The sequence below is a fragment of the Paroedura picta genome, chromosome 1 (assembly GCF_049243985.1).
Source record: "Paroedura picta isolate Pp20150507F chromosome 1, Ppicta_v3.0, whole genome shotgun sequence".
NCBI lineage: Eukaryota > Metazoa > Chordata > Lepidosauria > Squamata > Gekkonidae > Paroedura > Paroedura picta.
The window spans coordinates 36,360,729-36,383,221 of record NC_135369.1 but is presented as its reverse complement, the minus strand read 5'-3'; the positions used below and the strand labels follow the sequence as shown (position 1 = coordinate 36,383,221).

General features: G+C 42.6%; 1 protein-coding gene and 1 long non-coding RNA gene across 11 annotated transcripts in view; one reads left to right on the top strand and one right to left on the bottom strand.

Moving 5' to 3' along the window:
* CCDC85A (coiled-coil domain containing 85A) overlaps nt 1-22,493 on the top strand; it is a 169,528-nt gene that overhangs the window by 15,670 nt on the left and 131,365 nt on the right. For 3 of the 10 annotated variants that reach the window (XM_077333425.1, XM_077333445.1, XM_077333435.1), the window contains exon 3: nt 15,861-15,937. The exons of 6 other annotated variants lie outside the window; for them this stretch is intronic. In XM_077333425.1, the coding sequence (XP_077189540.1) occupies nt 15,861-15,898 (38 nt within the window). In that variant the 3' untranslated portion in view covers nt 15,899-15,937. Of the gene's footprint in view, nt 1-2,767; nt 3,050-15,860; nt 15,938-22,493 lie in introns of those variants that run through there. One more of the 10 variants, XM_077333462.1, reaches the window with a different exon arrangement.
* Nucleotides 17,008-21,100, bottom strand: LOC143835581 (uncharacterized). Its single transcript, XR_013230234.1, has 3 exons — nt 21,034-21,100; nt 19,782-19,839; nt 17,008-17,326 (listed from the first exon to the last, which is right to left on the bottom strand). It is a non-coding gene; the product is annotated as an uncharacterized LOC143835581 (long non-coding RNA).

Sequence of the window (22,493 nt, the reverse complement as noted above, 5' to 3'; positions counted from 1 at the left end):
CTGCAGAGAGAACTTAGGGCTTCCCCTTTAATGGAAGCCTTACAACATGGGAATGAGGAAGCCTTTGAACTGATGCCCTGGCCAATTAGGGCTTTTCTACAGTGTTGGAGGTTCCGCAGCAAGTTATTTTAGGGAAAGCAGACAGCTGCGCGCTTACTCATGCCTATTTTTCAGATATCTAGGGTTATATCCACTCCAGAATATTGTGGGGGAAAGGTAGGGCCACTCTGGATCAATCATGGTTGTAGAGGGGAAATTCAAATTGCCCAAAATCAAAATGGAAATCACATTCAGTGTAGATGGGAGGGATTGAATCGACCTGGGATTGGAATAAAAGCTTCATGTAGATTCAGCCCTAGGAGGTGCACAAATCCACCATTATGTGGGGTGGGACAAAACAACCCTGCTTCCCAAGTATATTGAACCAGGGGCAAATAAACCATGTAGAAATGGCCTTTGGTATATCCTTTACCTGGGTACTTCATCATAGATTATAAATCTTGGTTAGGCTGGCTCTGAGGGTTAGAGACCCAAATAGAAATTACTTTGAAAAATGGTTTATGCCCTCCAGCAAATTAATTTTAAACTTTCCTGGAGTTTGAAAAGCTTGTACAAGAGGGAAATTGCTTTGTGGCAGCACCTTTTGTGCCCAAGCATGGATGCCAACATCTTTTTACAAAGCTGCTTGTGGACAGGAACTCTGACATTCCCTGCACATGCTGTAGTGTGTTAAAAGTTGTATGAGAATTAGTTCTACAGAAAAGAAGGAAGAATGTAGAATGAGCATGACCTGCACATCAGCGTATGCCAGAGCACTGCCAAGTTTGGAACTAGACAAACTCCCCAAACTGATGCTTGTGGCCAGAAATGGCAGTTTGGTGTCTGCCTCTTTAACACGCAGCAACAGAATTCTATTACGCATCACTCTAGTGCATTTTCCTAACCCCACTCCTCCACATTGGTTGCCATTGGAAGGGGGTAGTAGCATGGAAAAACCAGAGCCTATCTTGAGGCTGCCTTTGGGGCAATGTCTCATTCTGTCCTTGGAGTTACTCACATAGGTGTCCAAGAGTCTCATTATGTAGTTCACACTACTGTGCACCTGTGCTTATTAACATGGACAAATGGATAGGGTGTGTGTGTGTGTGATCCTAAGAGTGTTACTGTAAATATCTTCTCTATTTTAATACATATTTTGTTTTACTGGGAATTCTGCTTAATTGTCTCTCCTTTCCTTTTTTGCTTCTGAAGAAAATATCAGTGGCTGTTGGCTCTGCTTCTTACTCCCTGTTGAGGTTATTAATGAGCCGGAGCAAAACTGCTGACTAATATTCTCTGGCACAAACTGCTGGAGGGGTGATGGATTAAGAAAGAAACAAGTGCTTGAGAGGACCAGTTTTCATTTCAATTGTGTGTGTGTGTGTGTATAAGAATATGTGTACATGTGAGTGAAATGGGAACATTGTCAACAGTGGCAACTCAAGAGTATGTTATCTAAGAAAGAAATTGTGCTAATATGTTCTGGGGATTTTGGAGAATTGCAGGATGCCAATGGAATATGGGACATATCCTTCACCCCACTGAGTACTAGCCCACATACTTCCTTTGCTCCTGGTTGGCTGTCTTTTCCCTGCTCTGCATAAGCTCATGTTTTAGGCTGATCCTGCATTGAGCAGGGGGTGTATGGTCCCTGCTTCTATGATACCAGAGAACAGAAGGATTGCTTTGCTGGGTCTGATCAAGGGCCAGCATTCTGCTTCCCTTCATAGAGAGGTTGATACTCACAAGCTAAGATTTAACCACAATCATTCCCTATCACTATAGGATAGGGCCTGGGCAAATGCAGGTTAGTGATAATGCAAGGGAAGAGGGCTTTTGCAGAGGAAGAATAAGCAGGCAGGCTCTCCTTCCCTCTCTCTAGCTGTGAGACTTTGCCAGACTTTTAGGTCATTGTTGTACCTGCCGTATTGATCCTCTTGTTGGTTTTCCTGCTTTTCTGCTTGTTTGGTATTTTCTGCTTATTTGGTCATATTGCTCCTTTGTGCTGCTATCTTCACTGGATTCCTTTCTCTTCACTTCACTTTAAGCTTCTGGTACTTAATCTCTAGTGTCTCCATAGCCTGGCTCCTCCTTATTTCTGTCACCAGGGACCAAATTTCTAGTTAACTATGAAATGAGTTTTTCTGTTGCCTGCCTGTACAGCACCTAATCCCAGAATACCCTTTCACCTCTGACTGTCTTCCTCTGTCTTCACATCTACCCATCTCCTTCCTTAAGACATATCTAGTCACCCTGGCTTTCCCCATGTGATCCCTCCTTCCATTTTGCTTTATTTTCTTGCCTTTTTGCTTTAAATGGTAAGTTTGTGAATATAGTCTGTTTTATTTGAATTTTTATTCAGGTTCTGATGGTTGTAGGTGCTCCATAAATTGTTGTTGCCCTTGCCCATTGATTCTTCTCTGCAACCATTCATGTCCAAGCCTTTCTACAAAATTGGGTTTATTTTCAGTCCTGACTGGAGGAGACAGATTAGAAAAGAATGGCTAGGAAGTAAGGGTTGCAAAGGGAGAATAGGGATGGGAAAGGTTAAATAATTCACCTCTACTCTTCTTCTTCCTTGCAAAACGCCCTTTTTATCTTAAATGTATGCAGTAAATCCAGGTCTGGAAATCTGATGTCTTAAGCAGTCCAGATTTACAAGATAGTCTCATGGCATCTTAAAAATACCCTGATTTGGATCGTCCAATCTTGTCAAATCTCTTGTCAGATCTGTCAAGATAAGCAAGGTTGGCCATGGTGAGTACTTGGATGAAGTCCAAGGAAGTGCAGGGCTGCTATGGAGAAGCTGGAAATGGCAAACTACCTCTGTTCCTCTTGTGGCAAGAAAAACCCTTCAGGATTTCTACATCGGCTACAACTTGACGGCATTTTCCACCACCATCTTAAGCATCAATGACTTTATTGTGGCATGAGCTATCATGAGATAAAACACCACTTTGTCAGGTCCATGAAGTGTGACATTCAGTTGGCAGAGAGATACCCAAATCTGCTTGATGAGAAGTTATTTCTGTCCTCTCTGTCAGGCACAGCTGCCTCTGAACATGGCGACTGGCTGCCTGGTAGACCTATGTATTTGTCTGCCCATTAAAAAATTCCTCCTAAGCTAAAGTGGCCATTATCTCTTTTTGTGGTTGTGTATTCAAATTTCAACTGTAATGCAGAAAATATTACTTAGATTTCTCCTGAGTCATCACATATATCTGCTGTGTATACATTCATATTGTAATATTTTCTGCCTTCTAGTCTTTTAGACTGTGAGTGGCTTCTTTCCAGAAAGAAAATACAAACATTTCACTCTTGGACATGGTTACAGAATGCTTGTTCAGAGCTGCATTGCTTCACAAGGCAGCATTCACATATTTCACCTACATATGCAGTCAGTTATCTCTGAGACACAACTGGGCATTGTGTGTGACTATTACAGTCATATAATGAAGACACATGTGCTACTCTTTTGAGATAAATAGGTACAAAAGTTCCACATGATACATGGCTATGATTTCCACAAATCACAGCAGGGTACCCTTTGCATCATTCTGTGTGAAAAAGACCCAAGTAATACTATAGATCGATATCTATGTATGTGTATATATGTAAATATTTTCCCTTCCAAGTCTTTCATATGGTGAATCCCATTGGCAGCCTGATCCGCGTGGAAATATTTATTTTTGTTGCAATGACTCACATCTTGCATTTCCATTGTTTAGATCTGCTCGGCCACTAGCAACATCAGGAGGCAATTGGATGCAATTGCCTTTCACCTTTAATGATGAATGTAATGTCTTAGAGGGAAAGTGGCAGAGCAAAAGGCAAGCCCTTCCCAGGAGGACCCACTCCAGTTCAGGAGTAGAACAGATGACGAGTTCTAGAGTAGAAGCCCAGTTCTGTTCCTGTCACACAGGTCTTTCAGGTTCAGTAGACCTCAGTCTGACTTACTAGCATACAGAACTAGGACTGTAGTAGTGCTGGAAATATTGTGGACCAAGGCTGTACAAGAAATGATAGATCTGTGCACTGATGCTGTCTCGATATGTTCTTTGTGTGTAGTGAGAGCCAGCCATTAATCTTAGACATTTCTGCTCCAAAATAAATCCCTCTGTGTTCAGTCCCAAATAGCACGCACTTCTGAGTAATGTCCAATATCACCTTTAAGACCAACAAGATTTATTCAAGGTGTGAGCTTTTAGAGTGCATGCACTCTTCCACAGACTACACATGTACTACTGCATGCACTTGAAAGCTCATGCCTTGAATAAATCTTTGTTGGTCTTAAAGGTGCTACTCTATTTTTGTTGTACTACTTCAGGCAAACACAGCTACCCACTTGAATCTACCACTTCTGAGTAACATTTCTCTAAAATCTGTTGCTCTCTGTGTGTCCTGGCATTGCTGGAAGAACAGCACGTGGCAGGAGCAACTGGATGGCTTTTGCACGAGCCAGTTTGGCTGGTGCCCCTCTCAAGGACCATGAGGCAAATTCTCATCTGGCAAGAAGCAGGAACAACATATGAATAAGTTCCAGGTGAGAAGCTGCTGGGTTTAAATGAGTTTGAATGGAAATGCTGTTGAGGAGTGAATAGAGTTATTCTTAGATGGGCAGTAGGCTGGTAATTAGAGAATGCTTGACTCAAGTTTCTTAATGTAATAAAAGCTTCTTTTGCAAAATTCAGGGAGACCCTGATCTAGGATGGTTGCATCAGAGGCAGAAATCACATACTTTAATAACAGATGAGTGGGCTATCAGGTTGGGTTAGAATGTCGTTGTCCATTGTTCTTCACAAGTCCACCATGAACTTGGGGTCATACTCCAGTCCAACATCTTCAGTAAAGACTCCGGAGACTGGTTTCTGGAAGTTAGGGAGGCCGTCTTGTTCCAAAGGCTGTGCTTATTTGGAGATCATAAACGATGTGAGGTTGGATCTAGTGACCCATCAGCAGAAGGTGTTAACGGCTGTGAATCTTTCTTGTGCTCCCCCTTCCAACCTTGTCTTTCTTGCGTCCTTCAACATAGAGCTCCACTGATGGGAAGAGGGAATAATTTCTCCACCTTCATTGCAGTGCACCAACCTGCTTAGCTAGTATTCCATGTGGACTATGCATGTCCAAGGACCAGTATTTCTAGGTATGATATTAATGGGGAGGAAGGGAAAGATAGGGAAGAAGAAGACGAAGAAGACGAAGAAGAAGACGATGACAGAGACGACGACGGAGACGACAACGGAGACGACGACGATGAAGAAGACGACGAAGAAGATGAAGAAGAAGAAGACGAAGAAGAGTTGGTTCTTATATGCCGCTTTTCCCTACCCGAAGGAGGCTCAAAGCAGCTTACAGTCACCTTCCCTGTCCTCTCCCCACAACAGACATCCTGTGGGGTGGGTGAGGCTGAGAGAGTGCTGATATCACTGCTCGGTCAGAACAATTTTATCAGTGCCATGGCGAGCCCAAGGTCACCCAGCTGGTTGCATGTGGGGGAGCGCAGAATCGAACCCGGCATGCCAGATTAGAAGTCCGCACTCCTAACCACTACACCTAACTGGCTGGAAGACCCCACAATTGTTGTGAGAGAATTGGTGGTTCCACCCCATTGTGTGAAGTTTCTCCCCTTAGGAAACACTCATTTCTAGATCGCAAAAGGCAAAGTAGATGAGCAGTAAAACCAATCCTGTATTTTGTTGCAGAATTAACAGTAGCCCAATGCAGAGTGCAGCATTTCTGCATTTATCCTTTGTTTTATACCAAATTTGATTTGATATTCGGTTAACTGTTTTACTTTTGGTCTTGAGAAAATGCCAATAGAGGTAGGCCAAATCCCTTCAACTGAGCAAAACCATTTGAAAGATAGACAACGCATCTTCTCTTCAAAAATATGAAGCTGCTTTCTGGCAATGGAGCTTGCCAGCTACTGAAACCCTGGAGTATTTTCCATTGTGGCCAGCAACATGTCATACGGTGCTTTGAAATCTCCTGAAAAGCAAGCTTTCCAAGGACACGAAGATTAGCAGAGGATGCATAATAAGCCGCACTTCCAGTGCTTGACCCCACCAAGCTACACAAATAAGTGTTTTTGCAACTGGCCTGCAAAGAGCTGTCTCTTTAGCCTCTTTAGATAGTCACATTAATTTTCCCCTCTCATCACCCAAGTTCCATATTCTACATAATAGTTTAATTCAAAGGGTTGCCTTGGATACATGAATGGACAGAATTTTGTGTTTGCGGTACTCAGCACCATGTTCTTAAACACATCATTGAACATGCCTGGGAAATCTGTACCCCACCAAGTGGAATTCAGCCTTCCAGAAATACATGGGACTGATCTAGGCTAAATTGGCAATTTCCACCAGTTTCTACTGCCAATGCCCCTCATGTTGTTTCTCAGAGTTCCCTATCCCTCAGTAGCAGCATTTCATGGAGGCCAGCAAGAGTGGGCAGGCAGGAGAGTTCCACTGTACTATTAGAAAATTTGTTGTGGATCCAGCTCATGGTGCCCCAGCTTGGGTTCAGACATGTCCTGTTTTGCTGCTTGGCTACAAAGCGAAGAAGCAAAAGTGGGCATTCTTGGTTGTGGCACCAAAACTTTGGAACTCTCTCCTCAGGGGGACTCCTGCCAGTGGATATAGACTTTTGTCTGGCATTCCTACAGTGATCCCTCCTTCCCACAGTATGTTTTAACTGTTGTTTTTATATTTTGTATGTGCATTTTAGCTTTGGTTTTAATTGCTTTAATAATGCTTTTAGTTTGATCCTGCACTGAGCAGGGTGTTGGACTAGATGGCCTGCATGGCCCTTCCCAACCCTATGGTTCTACATGTTTGGGTCCTATTAGGGCTGCCAGGTCTGTTGGTTCATGTGGGAGTTCCTCAGTCTCCAGATGAACCTTACTTCCCTAAACCCCCCCCCCCCCCCCCAAGTTCCCCACAACTTTTTAATGTGAAGTGCTAACGTCACTCTAGGGGCCCCGGGGGAAACGTAATGCTCTGTTTTTTGGACAGAACTCTATGGTTTGAAGCAGATTCTCCCATAGAGTTCTGCCCAAAAGCCATCCAGGTGTCTCTGACATGCCAATGCCACTCCTGAGCGATGCTGGCATTTCGGAAAGCTCCCAGAAAGCCCCCACATTCCCTGCTGGCAGCGTGGTAGACTTGGCAGCCCTCGGTCCTTTACACTAATTTCTCCTATTCTGTCTTTTCCCATTTTAGTCTATTTTTCCTTTTAAATTGATAGTTTAGCCCGCTCTAATTCCCTGAATGTCTGGACTTTACAGTTGATTTTATAGCCAGAAAATTTTGCGTGTACATTATGGCCTTACTATTGCCATCTGCTTTCTGGCCTTCAAACCTGCTGGTTAACCTTCTTCTGTCCAGTTCAGAAAGCAGCAGATAAATCATGAGAATATTGCAAGCAGATAGGGAATGTGGCATTTTAATGCTTAGGGTGGCAGTGTTCAAATTGGGAAGGTGCCTTTTGCATTTCACTGTAATCATGAAAATAAAATATAAGATACCCTGAGGCTCCTGGCCCTGAACAAATTTACTCCTCAAAAGTGCAAAAACAACACAAAAGCCAATGGGACCAGCGTACTCTCATCCATGCTTACTTTCTTTGTAGTGTTCCCACTGTAATGATATCTGGTATAGCAGCATATAGATCTAGAATACCACCATTTGTACTTCTCCTTGATTAAAGAAGTTTTAAAATCATGCCCTTTGTAGTAGGTTAGGCTCCAAGGCTGTGGGCCGGTTCATATACTATACTAGTCATAGATTCTGTTCATATTACCATGTATGTAACGAGGCATCATGTATCAAGAATTTTTTAAGCATACATTTGTGTGTGAAGAGATCCTTCATAAACTGATCAGGGTAAAATTCCTAGAGTGTCACCTGAAAGTAACATCACATCCTCCCCAAACTACATCCCCTCGGCACCATTCTTATCCCCCAAAAGATAAGAGCAGCAGTAGCAAATATCAACAGCACCCTCTTTCTCCCTTCCCTCCAGTCTGTCGGGGTTGGGATAGTTATTTATTGTTTTCTGCCATATCTTTTTTCTGTGTTGTTGTATTATGTATGGTATTTTATAGGGGTTTTTATTGGGGTTATTGGGGTTATGTTGTGACTCGCCTCAAGCCTACGGGGAGAGGCATGTAACAAATACAATAATAATAATAATTCTCAAAATATGTTGGCATTTGCTGAAGTGGTGCTGGCTACCATATATACCTTGTCCCTGAGGGTCTCCAAAGCAGCAGTGCCAGCAGGCCTGGAGAAATATGTCCTGTACCTTTAAGAGAGGCTTAACTGGGTGTTGATCCTACTTCTATGATGAAAAGTGTCGCTTCCTTGTTTTTACACTTTAAGATTTATTTAACAGATGAGTATCTAGAGGAGGAGATTGCCATGCCATTGCCATAATGTGTATGCAATATTGATTTGGTAAGAAATACATTTTAACACAGGAATAATATATATGGAGTTTCTAACATGGCATCAGACCCCCAATGTTAACCAACATTAGCTCCCTCCCCTACTTGTATCTTACAAAATAAAACCTTATTGTGGCCCAAAGCCAGAAAACTTCATTTTTTTTCTTTTTGTAGAGGCTAAATAGTCTTCTGAACCTCCGTTCTGCAAGTAGGCAGTGACACTGTCCTGCTCAGACACATTGGAGCTCTTTCTCACATTACAGGCTGGTTATTGTGTGTTTCCTGGTCTACACATTCAGCAGTTTCCCACATGGAGGGACTTATTAAGGTAGTAGAACTTCCTTCGGCTGCAGTCTGTTCTGGTTCCTCAGCTCAGTCAATTCATTACCATGGGTAGTCCAGGCTTTAGGACCTACTCTGGTTTAGAACTGGGTAGAAGGGAGCAGACACTCACAAGGATTGGTGAATGTGTTGTGCTTACCTTGCCTCGTGCTGAAGGAGAGGAGGAAGGGAAACAGCCACTTTTCACAGTGCCCCATCCATGTTTTGGAAGACATTGACTGATGTCTAGGTTTGTAATAAGAATCTGAGATAGGTTGTCACAGGAATAGAGGCTGCTTTTGCCTACTAGGGAAGAGCAGCCAATGAAGGCATAGTGGTTTCTTTAAAAATAGCTAGTTGGCCAAGTTGAGGGTAGGCAATATGTGCAGTGGCAGGGGATCTTACTTGGCACGGGACAAAGCAAGAGCAAGAAGTTAGTCCCTGTGCGTTGTTGGAAAATACAAGATCGGCAGTGTGCATAACTGAACAAAATATAAAGAGTGTCCTGCAGGGGGCATCAGAAGAGATGTATATTTAGCATAGATAGGAACAGAGCTTCCTTGTGATTTTCAAATTATCTCCTGATTGGTTCAACAGGGCCCTCCTGCTTTTGAGCACACTTCCTTCCTGCTTGCCACCAGAACAGCAACAAGTTTAAGACCCAATAAAAAATATTTTGAATCAATTGTTTTTTGACAGCCCCAGCTGCTTGAATGCAGGAGAACTCACGCCTGAGCAGAGATGCTCACCAATAGGATTTAGAGCCTGAAGTCCAAATTTGTGAGGCTGGGCAAACAGCACACATGTCCACGAGAACAGACCCACATGTGTTTCAAGAACAGATGTGATGTGGAATTTTTTTGTACAAAAGCGCAAAGGGAACAAAGCAATGATGCTGTTTTGCTTCTCCAAATGTGTAAGGGCCATTCTAGATGTGATAGTTTCCATGTGGCCACCATGAGGATACTGTGCTGATTATTTTGGCTGGCTCTAAGAGTCTATTTCATTGAGCTGGTTGGCTTCATGAAGGTTGTGTATCTGAGCAGCCTCAAAGCTCTTGCCTTAGGGATGGTAAACATTGTCAAACATAGGGATCAACTTGTAAAAGCTCATACCCTGGAAAATGTTTTTGGTCTTTAAGCTCCTACTGAATTAAAATTTTGTTCTGCCACTATAGACTAACAGAGTTATCTTCTTGAACCTGTCAGACTTGTGAGTTGGCACGGGTATAGAGCAGTGGTTCCCAAACTTATCTGGCCTACCGCCCCCTTTCCAGAAAAAATATTACTCAGCGCCCCCTGGAAATTAATTTTTTTAAATCTTCTCTTCTTTCTTTTATGCTTTCACCGCTCCCTTACAATTATTCATCGCCCCCAAATGCACCTGTGGCCCATCACCGCCCCCCTGGATCGCTGCAGCACCCACCAGGGGGCGGTAGCACCCACTTTGGGGATCACTGGTATAGAGGAAAAAAATATGAACAGTTTGGTTTAACAAAGGCAATGAAATGCAAGAGAGCGTGGCATTTTTGTGTAAAACTGAAATTTATTTCAAGATAAGCATGGTGACCATTTACTGTAGCAGTAATTGGTGATAAAACAATAAAGACTGTGTTATAACCAATGATTACTCTTTTTGTAAATGGTCACTCTGCTTATCTTGCATGCATTCGAGCTTTGCATAATGCCACAAGTTGTATGCCTTGTATTTTGTTGCCCTTTTACCTCACTGTTTACATTCTTTTCCTCTGTGCCTATATATATCTGCTTGAATATGCATCTGATCAAATGGGCTCTAATCCATGAAAACTAATGCCACAATCAATCTGTTAAGATACACCAAAACTGTTTGGTTTTTGTTATAGCACACAAATTCAGTTGCTTCTCTGGGACATATCAGACGTTCCCCCAGTCTTCTCCAAGGTTTGGATTTGTCAATAGTACCATCATGTAAACCTGTCTGAAAAACCAACTTCTGAAGTTAACCCCTGATCTTTGTGAGAAGAATGTTAGTTGAGAGGTAGAGTTATAACAGTGATGTCAGTGCCCTATTAATGTACTGCAACCAGTGAGGTGGTCTGTCTAGCCTGTACTGTGAAGGTTCCTCTGGGAAGATGTGTGTCCCAAGTACGATGGTGTTTCTTTACCACTTTATTTATTTATTTATTTATTTAGTTAGTTAGTGTCCTGTAAATGTCTCTTATCTTATCCCATTGGCTCTGACCTGAATAGCCCAGACAAGCCCGATCCTGTCAGATTTCAGAAGCTAAGTTGGGTGACTTGCTAGTATTTGTATGGGAGACCTCCAAGGATTTGAATGGAGTTCTTCCAAGGAATACTAGGGGTCACAATGCAAAGGCAAACCACCTCCCAACATCCCTTGCTAGCTGCTGCTGTTTCTTCTTTGAGGCCGCCCACGCTCTCCATCTACTGGCATGGACCCTTGGGTGGGACTACTGTCCATAGTTACATCCGTTTGAGGGGCCGCACCAGTAGATGTTTCCACATCAATAATCTGCTCAAGAAAGCATTTCCCAGGTAAGTTGCAGACTTAGATGCTTGAATAGTCCAGAGTATTCTAAACTTGTCTCAGAAGCTAGCAAGGTCAGCCATGATCAGTATTTGGCTGGGAGACTACCAAAGAAGATTAGAGTTTCTACAAAGAGGAAGGCAATGGCATATCACCTCTGCTCATCTCTTGCCTTTATTATTTACATATTATTACTTTTATATATATGTCCCCTTTCAGGATTTCCAACTTGGGGTGATTCACAACCATATACACATTACTATTAAATCCAGATAAAACAGTTAAAATCCTTAATTACCCCAGCTAAGGGGCCTTGGTTTCTACATCTCCCACTCAAGGGGTGGGTTACTGTCTGTCTAATAAAGGTATATCCCGTTAGTCCATTAAGTAGGTGGCAACCCTGAACTGTGAATATTTTCTTTCCAGCATTATGGTGGTTTTTACTTAAGGTTTTGTCTAGTTGGATCTTATGTAACGAACCCCTTTCAAAATAGCTTTCTCTCCCTGCTTGGTACAGTTAATGAAGTATAAAGCATGATGTTGGCAGGGTTTTCTTGGAAATATAGCAGCGATTAGAAAGCCTGACTGAGCGACGCTGATTTTAATGCCTAACTACATTAATATAATTTTTCATAACTGCTGCTTGCTTAACCTCTTCACTCCTTTAGGATTTATAGGGTGCATTAATCAAAGGGCTTCTTTCCAACTTTCCATGGGACCTAGGCTGAAATGGAAAGGTTTCAAAGCAGGGTTTTCCCAAAAGAAGAAAAGATGCCAACTTGCTTTATTGGTTCTTGCTCTTGTCCTTTTGTCAGCAGCTTGACACTTAAAACGAACTTTGTGGAGGTTTTTACAGACATGAGAGATGAAACGTCTTATTCACTGCTTTTTAAAAGGCAGGGATAGGCCGTTAAAATGTGGCAGTACCATTTATTACAACCCCATTCAATGGGATGTCTGTAACACAAGGATTTGCTGGTTAAGGCTATAAATAGGCTGCCTGCCAGCCTGTACCTGGTGTGGGGTCATGGCTACAAGTCAGGAAGTCACTGTTGAAGCCTTGCTTCTGCCATTAAGCTAAGTAGTCTTATGCAAAAACAGTCTCTGAGCCTCCTGTCTGCAATACAGGAACAATAATACTGAATACCCTACAAGGCCGTTGTGAGGCTAACAGAAGGTGATATATGTAATGGTGTTGTTGAATGTCAATATACTGTGTTTTGAATTTTAATGTAAACTAGGTTTTACATGTTATTTTATATTGTGTGGAATTTTTAAAATGATGTGATTCACCCTGAGTCATTTGAGACAGGATGGAAGCAAAAATTGAACAAATAAATAAATAAAGGTGGGTGGATGGGTTCATCATGCAAACTCCCAGAACATAAAAAAAGCCTCATCCTACTTTGACTTAGAGCCCAGATCCTTAAACCGGGGCCCATCCCCTCTAGCGAGTACCGTATTTGGCTACGTCTCTGTTACCTTTCAGAGCTTGCTAGTCAAAGCGTATAGATTTGTGGGGCCCTCTCCTTGTTGCTTCATGCCAATGGTTATGGGTTTTGTAGGATTTTTTAAAACAAAGGCAGAGAGAAATGCAACTTCCAGTCTGCTTGGCAAGAAATGACAAGTAGGGAAGATGGGATTGTAACTGACAGAAGACTTGGTCCCACAGGCAACTTCAGGGAATGGGGATTGGCTGCATAGTGTGGAAGTTGATGCTTTGAGTTGTTTTTGAGTGCTAGTACCAAGTGCTTGCAATAACTTTTGGATTTTTTTTTGATTGCTCAGTGGGTATGCTTGGGGTAGGGAGAAGATGTATTTCAAGGTGGGCCTGAGGGGAGGATGGGTTTTGCCCTTCATTGTAGAGCTTAGAAGCTTTAAAACACCATATAAACGCTAAGAGTTGTTTTGAAGCACTTGTAGTAAGTAAATTGTTTTGTGGAAACCTAAATGCAAAGTGTAGCTCTTTTGATTTGTTGCTCTGCTAAAAATGGAAATCACTGCACACAATAATAGCTTCTAAGGATCATTAGGTATTCAGTGTCCTGATTTCCAACTTTATCATTGAAACCTAAAAATAAAATAGTGTTATTAGATACTTGTAATTATATGATAATGAATGCCTGTATGTTTTCACTGCTTTGTTCACTTGCTAATGCACAGTAGGCTGGATTGTCCATAATTTGCTGAGAACAAGGTGAGGCAACAGCTCAGTGTGATCCACTGCAGAAAAGGAGAGTTTAAAGGAAGAAAAAAGAGAGTGGAAAAATTTAGAGCATGGTTTTAGAGAGCCTGAAGTCTTGGTTGTTAGGCACTGTGACTGGACTTGTAGGGCTTTAGCCTGTATGAAAGGCTGAATGCATGGGATGGCATGGAGTAGGAGCCAAGACTATCTTTCCCCTAAGCATGCTCTCTGCATGCATAGAATGAAGCAGACACAGGGACTTGTGATACAACTGAACATGCCGTTATATCAAGTTTGTTCTTTTAACATTTACTCTTTTTGTATATTAGCATCATTAGCATGAAGATGAACTGAAGGTACTGAAAACTGAACAAACAGTGTGTCTTAAAATATGGCACTGAAAAGAGAGGAACATAACTGGCTGCATTAGTCTACCTAAAAGTGGAATCCCTGCTTATCAGGGATGGCTGTTGAATGAGTTACCTATACAGATTGTGGGGCTAAATGGTCAGTATAGTACATATGCCGTGCAAGGACTGGCAGTGCTTCTCCCCCTCCTACTGTAAGAACATGCAATGCAGATGGTTATTTTGCTATTACATTGTGCATAGGGATTTCAAAGCATAGATCTCTTTAGTGATTGGTGATAAAATGACATGTGCCTCACTTTCATTGCTGGATGGGTTTTACTTATTGGTTTTAGAGCTAGGAAGCTTTGCTTTAATTACAGCTCAAGTGGAATTTAGTTCTTCATGTACCACATCCAAATATGATCTCCTCTTTATTATGACAACAGAGAGGCATTTATGTTCAATTAGTAGAATCGAAATAAACATCGACCAGGTGGTGTTATTTGAATGGTTACTCAGAAGTCTCTACTGAGAGTGCATCAGATTGAGACACCAGCTTTCCTGTAGGTGGTCTAGAGAGATACCAATATCCATGCTTATAGTAGTGACAGTGGCCTGCCTTTGGGTGGGGTGCATGTGTCAATGATATAGATCTAGGTTGATGGGCACTTTCTTCCATGGGAAGATTATCTCTGTGTGTGTGTTGGGTGACAACCACTATGATCACGTTATTTTTCTAGAGTCATTTAGAACCATCTGTACTTTTGGCCTCTTATTGGAATATATTGTATTTAACTCTCACATCTTGCAGAGAGCTATGAACAGGATGAGGAAGGTTGGGCTGCAAAGGTGCAGTTAGCAGAGAAATGTTCTAATATTATGGATGGGAGGGCGTAAGTCTGGGAGGATACAGAAGGCTGTAAGCATTTCAGAGTCCTGCAAAGCACCAGTATGGTCAGCAGTGATAACCTTGCTGGTTTATTTTATAGGATTTGGGGGTGTTTTTTGGATTGGGGGTTATTCTCAGGTTGTGAGAACTGCATGAATAACTGAGATTGGCATATGACCAGTGAAGCAAACAAACTCTTGTCAACTGGCCTGTCAAATATTTTCAAATAAGATTAAATACTTTGAAGCATTAAGGTATTTGAACAGTAAAAAACAGGCAATTGGATTGACTACACAAATCATGGCCTTCTAGAAGATTCCACAATTCATTGTTTCCTAGAAGGTTTGTGGAACATCATGACAAATGACACAGAGTCATTGTTCATAGTTTCTGAATGCCAGTGATAATGCATCTCAGATGACAAGCGTGGGTGGATTTTGGGTCCAGGGAGTATTAAGAAGGGGGTCTTACAAAGTGACACAAAACATAAAACACAACATTTTAGAATAAAAACTGGCCACAGCTTTTATTGATTACAGACCAAAGAACATTGGCAAAGCATGGGGAACATCAGTGAAGCATCTCTGAAAATTGAGCAGCCTGCTGTTTGATAATCATTCTGTAGCCAATTTGAGGGGGGAAAATGAATGCCAAATAGGAGTGGTATCACAGGGGCGGTTACCACTGAGTGGTATTATTTGACACCTGGGGTGAGCCTGGGCACAGCTCTCGAACTGGGCATACCTAAGGATGGCCCCCCATGACCCCATATAGGAGGTCCCTCAAAGAACCTCAGCATGTTTGCATGGTCTTGTCTGCTGCAAGGTACATGGAGCCCTCACTTCTACTGTTGCTATTGGATTGACCGGTGTAGCTTATTTAGAGAGAGGCTGCCACTTGCAGACGGACATGGCTAACTTCATGGAGTATTTGAGAGTATTTGAGTTCAGCCAAACGATATACAGTCAGTTGATGGGCTAGTTAACCATATTTCATCTATCAACTGACTGTCATCCTCACTCTCTGTAGTCTTACATAAGTCCTTAAAAAACATGCATCGTCAATGTATAACATTCCAATGCAGTTTTTTTTCCTAACCAGATCGCCTGTCTCCAGGATCAAAGGTGCTGCAGTCTTAACTAAAAGGAGGAAGATAACTGAATCGGTGCCTCCATCAGGTACAGATTCTTGGTATCTCTTACTCTATTCTTCAGTTGTGGGACTTCCAGTGAGAGAGCAACCATGTGTCCTGCGGTCAGAAATGCTTACTGCTTTGCTGCTCTTTGCAGGAGCAGGTGCCTGCTTTGGTGAATTAGGTGGGAAAGAAATTTGGGAGTGGAATCACCCCCAAATTCTGCATGCCTACCCTTCCTTTGCTTCCACCAAGATGACTTACAGTTTAGAAACCATTTGGGGACTAAAGTAGCTGACTGCAGGGTAATCCATGGTGTTTCAGAGGTATAGTGGAATTTTGAAACCGATTTCTCCTTTGGAAATGTTGTGGCAAGAAGTTGAATGATTTGCTGGTAGCTTATGGATTTTGGTAATCACTTTTGTTCACAGTGCTGGGTCCAAGAGAAGGCCACAAGGACAGCCTCTATACCAGGGGTAGTCAACCTGTGGTCCTCCAGATGTCCATGGACTACAATTCCCATGAGCCCCTGCCAGCATTTGCTGGCAGGGGCTCATGGGAATTGTAGTCCATGGACATCTGGAGGACCACAGGTTGACTTTCCCTGCTCTATACTTCAAAATGGACATTTCTGTCCAAAGGATTCAATGTGATCATGCCATGGGACCCAAATGGTATGGTGAATACGGTGTTTGATCTGAACTAGGAAGATACCATTTCAACCTCCCTGTGAAGCTCATTGGATAACTTTCTCTGAGAAAGAAACTAGACTGTTGCTATCTTTACAACAACAACATTTTCATTTTCAGATTTCAATAAAAAATGTCTTTGTAGCTGAATGTACTGATAACTGCTGCGAGGAAGTGAAGTTGACTGGAAACTACCCAAGATGAAAACTGTTTTGGATTCTTTAACTCTGTTTATGTCAGTGGACAGGTTACTTTGGGGTAACTCTCTTGACTCACTGTAACCTCTTCACTTGTTATGTTCAATGGATGAATCAGAGAGCTGATGTCACTTGGAAAAATCAGGGCCTCTCAACTTGCCTATTTTTCATTTGAAGCTTCACAGAAATAATAGCCAGTTTTTGAACCCCACAGAACAAAGATACGTCTGAATGTTTATTGAATGTGAAACCACTGTGGCCATCCATGCTGACTTGTTTAGATGTCCTTCTGTTTCCCACTTGTTTTACATTTCACTTCATTTCTTTCTGCCCCATCAGTCAACAAGACAATTCTGCTGCGGGTTTCTGTACAGAGTGATCCTTAGTACAGAATGCAGCATTTAAAGTTCAGTCAGTTAAAGCATTGCAATTTTGTATCAAGTCTGAGTAATAACACAAGCTCCTTGAAATTCTCAAAGCAGGAAGCTTTGTTTAATCTTTCTCATGTTACCTGCTTAATGGCACCCATTGTTAGAAGTCTTCAGGCTCCTTGGAGACAAAAAAAAAGACAAGACAAAACAGAATTACTCAAAATTCCCAGTTCCTTTACAAAAAAATCCATTTTAATTAATTAAGCCAAAAATTGTGATGTGTAGAAAATTGAAGAAACTGTTTACTATATGCCATGTACATGTGTGCAAGTAATTTTGGACATTCCAGAGGCTTTCAGAATACCGTATTTCAATTATGCCACTATTGCACTTTCATTTAAGGCTTTTTAAATACATGCCCATCTGGCAAATAAATCCCCACTAAATAATGGTCATCAGACTTAATCACATTAATAGATCTTCTAGAAATCCGTAAGGTACATAACGTAGCCCTTCTGACACCATTGCACATTCTGTGACCTGAAATTCACTTCTGGATGTATAAGGTTGTGATCTGCAAACTATTTGCCCAAAGGTAATTGTCATTAGGCCCTTGTCTGGTAGAGTCATTCGTTTTCAGTGTCCAAACTTCCATAGCATATTTGGGACTTTGCACTAAAGGGGAAAGTGATGCAGCACCAGGCTGGAAGGAAAGGAGTATGGGTAACAGCCATGCATATTTGTAATGCCATTGCTTTTATGTAGAGCCAACATGCATGAGATCACTGGGAATCTGTGATAAGATCCCTCGATATATCATTTAGCTTCAAAAAGCATTTGAGGAGGATCAAAGCTGTGATGCAAGTGAAGGACTGGCTCTACTCTTCAGCCCTGATCAGCTCCACCCCCTGCTTTAACCTGGCAGAGAAAAAAGACAATCATGATTTATTTATTTAGATTGTTTATACCCCAGTTTTCTCCCCAATTTAAGGCAGATTAGTCTGAGAGTATGAGATTGGCCCAAGGACACTCAACAGGTCTTCATGATAGGGTGGGGATTCAGGCTTGGATGCCAAAATCCTTGTCCAACACTCTAATCCACTATACTACACTGGCTCCTCTGATATGGGTACTTGTCTGTTTTTCCTGCATGCTGGAGACTTTTTCAATTGGAGAATTAGTGCTGGCTATCATATCAAACTTCTCCAGGGATGTTTATTGGAACTGAATTAATACATTAATGGATACAATCAAGGTCCCCGAACACTATGTGTAGTTTGGCCTTTAGATCAGTGGTCCCCAACCTGCGGCCCGCGGCCTGGAAGGCCATGACTCTGGGCCGCAGTTCCCTCTCCCCGCCCCCCGCAGTAAAAAACTTCCCAGGCCGCAAGCTTGCATCCCGGAAAGCTTCTTACTGCGGGAGGGGGGGAGAGGGAACCAGGGCCACGCCCGCGAATCGCGTATGTGCGGCCGGGCCGAAATCGCTCATGCGCGGCACTTCCGCGATGCGCGGGCGGGGCAGTTGCCCTGCCGGTCCCCAGCCTAAAAAAGGTTGGGGACCACAGCTTTAGATGGAGATGAAAACCAAAAGGCTTCATGGAAAATGTGAAGAATTGAAGGATAGAGCTGTTGGGAAGATGCAGTCAACAGAAAGAATGGGCACATTATTTTAACCGACTTTGTAAGCTGTAGATTTGAAAGTATAGAGAACATGGATATGGTAGAAAATAAGGGCAAAGAGTTGGAGAGAAAGCACCTAGGAAAGCTTTAAAAGTAATCAGAAGGTTTTTTCTTTTTTGCTGGATCCCAAAATAGGCAGGCCCATTCTGCACAGGTTTATTGTAGCAGGAGTGTGGCAAATTGTAATCGCTACTAAAATGCAGTTATGCACAACGTCGTACACAATCTGCCACACTCCTGAAACCGATCAGCAAAAAGCGCTTTGTTGTAGCGCTTCCAGGGAAATCCCAAAAAGTGGATTCACCCTCTGGAAAGCACTACACTCTTGCAACCAATCTGCAACACTAGCGAAAAAGTTCTGTGCGTTACCATTGTTGCAATTTCAGCAAAGTCCCTCCCCCTGGCGATCACCATTTTTTTTCTCGGAGCGAGCGGAGAGCAATGAACTGGTGAGCCTTCATTCACCCAGCGAGGCTTCTCCGGCTGCAGTCCCTCCACAGAACTGCTTTAAGCACAACACAGCCCCGTTTGCAAGTTCCCTTTATTTTCGGCCGAAAATCGTGCCTGTGCACGGGGGGATTTTTTTTTTCACTCGGGGGAGCATGGCAATGATGAATCGCCAGCTCATACACCACCTGCCAGCTACATGGGTCTCTCCATTGCAACGAATCAATGCAGATTCGTTGCAATGTGTGTTTTTCTTTTTTTTTAAAAAAAACCCTGTTCTTAAAGGGAAAGGGGCTTTTCGGGAGCATGATAACGGCCACCTGTTGGCTGTTCGTTTGATTGATGGCCAGGGGCGGGACAAAGCACGGAAAAAATCGCTTCCTTTCTAGCGAATTTTGGCGAGACCGGAAACCTGTGGGAAACGATTGCAACGCTACTGAATTCAACTACAAAGGCAGGTATGCATAACGCCCAATTCCACTATTTTAAATTCTGGAATTGCTTACTGTAAACAATTGGCCACATTGATTCTTGTGTGGAATGGGCCCCAGACTTCACAGATCCCTTGGAAGACAAAAACGAAGTTAGTTGAGCCAAAATATAGTCACGTGAAATTGCTTTATAGTAAATCAGACATTTGGACCATTAAAGTATTGTAAATGTATTGTCAAGTCAGTATTGCAAATGTAACTATAAATAAATACTGTCTACTCAGACTGGTTGTAATTCTCCAGGGCTGTAGGCAGAGGTCTTCCACATCACTTACAACAAAAATTTCATTTCAACAAAAATGGTGGGGATTAAACCTGGGGTCTTCTATATGCCAAGCAGGTGCTCTACCACCCTTCTAAATTATTAGATTAGCAAAGATGGAAGTTACTTATAAAAATTCAGTGTGTACCGATTCAGTTTGTGCCTCGGGGAATGATAGTCCTTGCAAGTCATGCCCTCCAATCTTATTGGAAGGAGCTGGATCTAAACTTCACCATTTTGCCTGTATTCAGCCACATTTCAGTCTTGGATCCTACCTGATGTTGGAGTGATTGTAGAAGCTGGATTTCAGAGAAATTATGGTTGGAATCATAAAACCCCTTTAGTTGGGAGTAAGTTCTGTTAAGATCAGTGTGACATACTTCCATGTTAATGGAGTTAGAATTCTGTGTGAAAGATGCCTCATTTTTGTAATATTAAAAGAAGGTAATACATTTATAACAATGAGAAAATGCAATTGGAAAGGGAAGCATATGTGCCAAGGTTTTTTTTTTTTAATCCTGTTGTTAGTGACCTATTTTTATGGTCTAGTGAAGCAACTGTTCCACTTAACTGTTCATAAACACATGGTAAAATGAGAACGATAAAAATGCTGAAATTTTTATCCCACATCTCTCCTGTGATCTTCCACATCATTCACTACAAAAAATTAATTTCAGCAAAAATGGTGGGGATTAAACCTGGGGCCTTCTATATGCCAAGCAGATGCTCTACCACTGGGCCATGGATTAGCAAAGATGGAAGTTATGGCTGAATATAATAGATTCCCAGAAGGTCTCCCAACCAGGCAGTCACAGTTACTGCTTACTTTCACCCACTTTGCTATGTTGTGTGTCTTCAGGTTGTCATATGTATAAAGTGCTGTCACGTCACAGCAAACCTATGGTGACCTCATGATTTTCAAGGCAAGACAGAGGTGGTTTGCCATTGCCTACCTCTGCGAAGCAGCCACAGAATTCCTTGGTGGTCTCCCATCCAAATACTAACCAGGACTGACCATGCTTCACTTCCGAGATCTGAAGATATTAGGAGAGCCTGGACCATTCAATTGAGGTTGTACTAGGGCATGGTATAAGCAGTGTGAGTGGGGTGGCAGTAAACTCAGGGCATGAAGCCATGTGATGTCACAATGTCAAAGTATGTGGGCAGGCTTTGACACTAAAATGGATGAGAAAAGCAGGGACCAGCTGCAAAACAACTTCACAGTCTTTGGTTGGGATGTTGGGTTGTTATCAGTGGACAGTATTCATTTGTTCTTATCATTATTTATGTATTTATTATTTGATTTCTGTAACTGCCCCTCCCAGCATAGCCAGCTTGGGGCTGTTTACAGCATTTAAAACTGTTTGCGTTATACATATTAGTTTGCGTTATACATAATAAAACAATAAAACAAAATTCAGTATAAAACCCAGTCAAACCAGTTAATTTTATTGTTTCTGGCATCCAACCCATTAGTTGCTTCTTGCATTCAAAGGGGCCAATAGGTGTTATGTATTCATTGGCCCCATCTTGCAAGCCAGTTCCAACAGGGCTCTAAGCTCTTATGGGAGCTCATTCCATCAGGTGGGGGCCTGAACAGAGAAGGCCCTGGCCATATCTCTCTAGGGATAGGGACCACCAGCCTGTTGGTATTGGTGGTATGCTCTTTTGGGGGGTATAGTCAGGTGATCCCTCAAATATGCCAGGCCCATATCGCACCTTAAGGTTAATACCAAAACCTTAGGCCTATGGATAAAAATCTGGAATTCAACTGGGGACCAGTATAGCTGCCAAAGGACTGACCAGATATGGGTTCTCCAAGGAGTTCTAGTGAGGACCCAAGCCATTGCTTTCTGGACCAGTTGCAGTTTCTGGATCAGAGTCAAGGGCAGGCCCGCATAGGGCAAGTTACAGTACTCTAGACTGGAGATGACTGTCATGTGGATCACTGTGACTAGGTACTAGGTAAGGCACTAGTAGCCTGGCTTGGCAAGGGTGGAAAAATGGCAGCTTAGTGACCTGATCCTCCATTGAGAGGGAGGCATCAAATATCACACCAAAGTTCTTAGCAGATTGTGCAGCAGTCAGCTGCACACCATCTAGGCAGGGTGAACATGCTTCCTCACCTGGTCCTTTGCTACCCAGACACAGGAGCTCTGTGTTGGAGGGGTTGAGTTTCACGTGACTTTGCTTGAGCCAGACTGTCACTGCTTCCAAATTTCCCTGGGGGCGATTCTGAGCAGCTGTCCATCAGGAAATATAATTAGGAGTTACCTGAATATTGGTGACACCCAACCCCCTGGACCAACTGGGCTAGAGGGTGCATGAAGATATTAAATAATATAGAGGACAGTACCATGCCCTGTGGAACTCCACAGGGGAGCTGGCAGCATCACGATTAGTTGTCCTTCACAGGTGGACACAGAGGTGTGTGACCCTGGATGAAGGAGATCAGCCATTGCAAG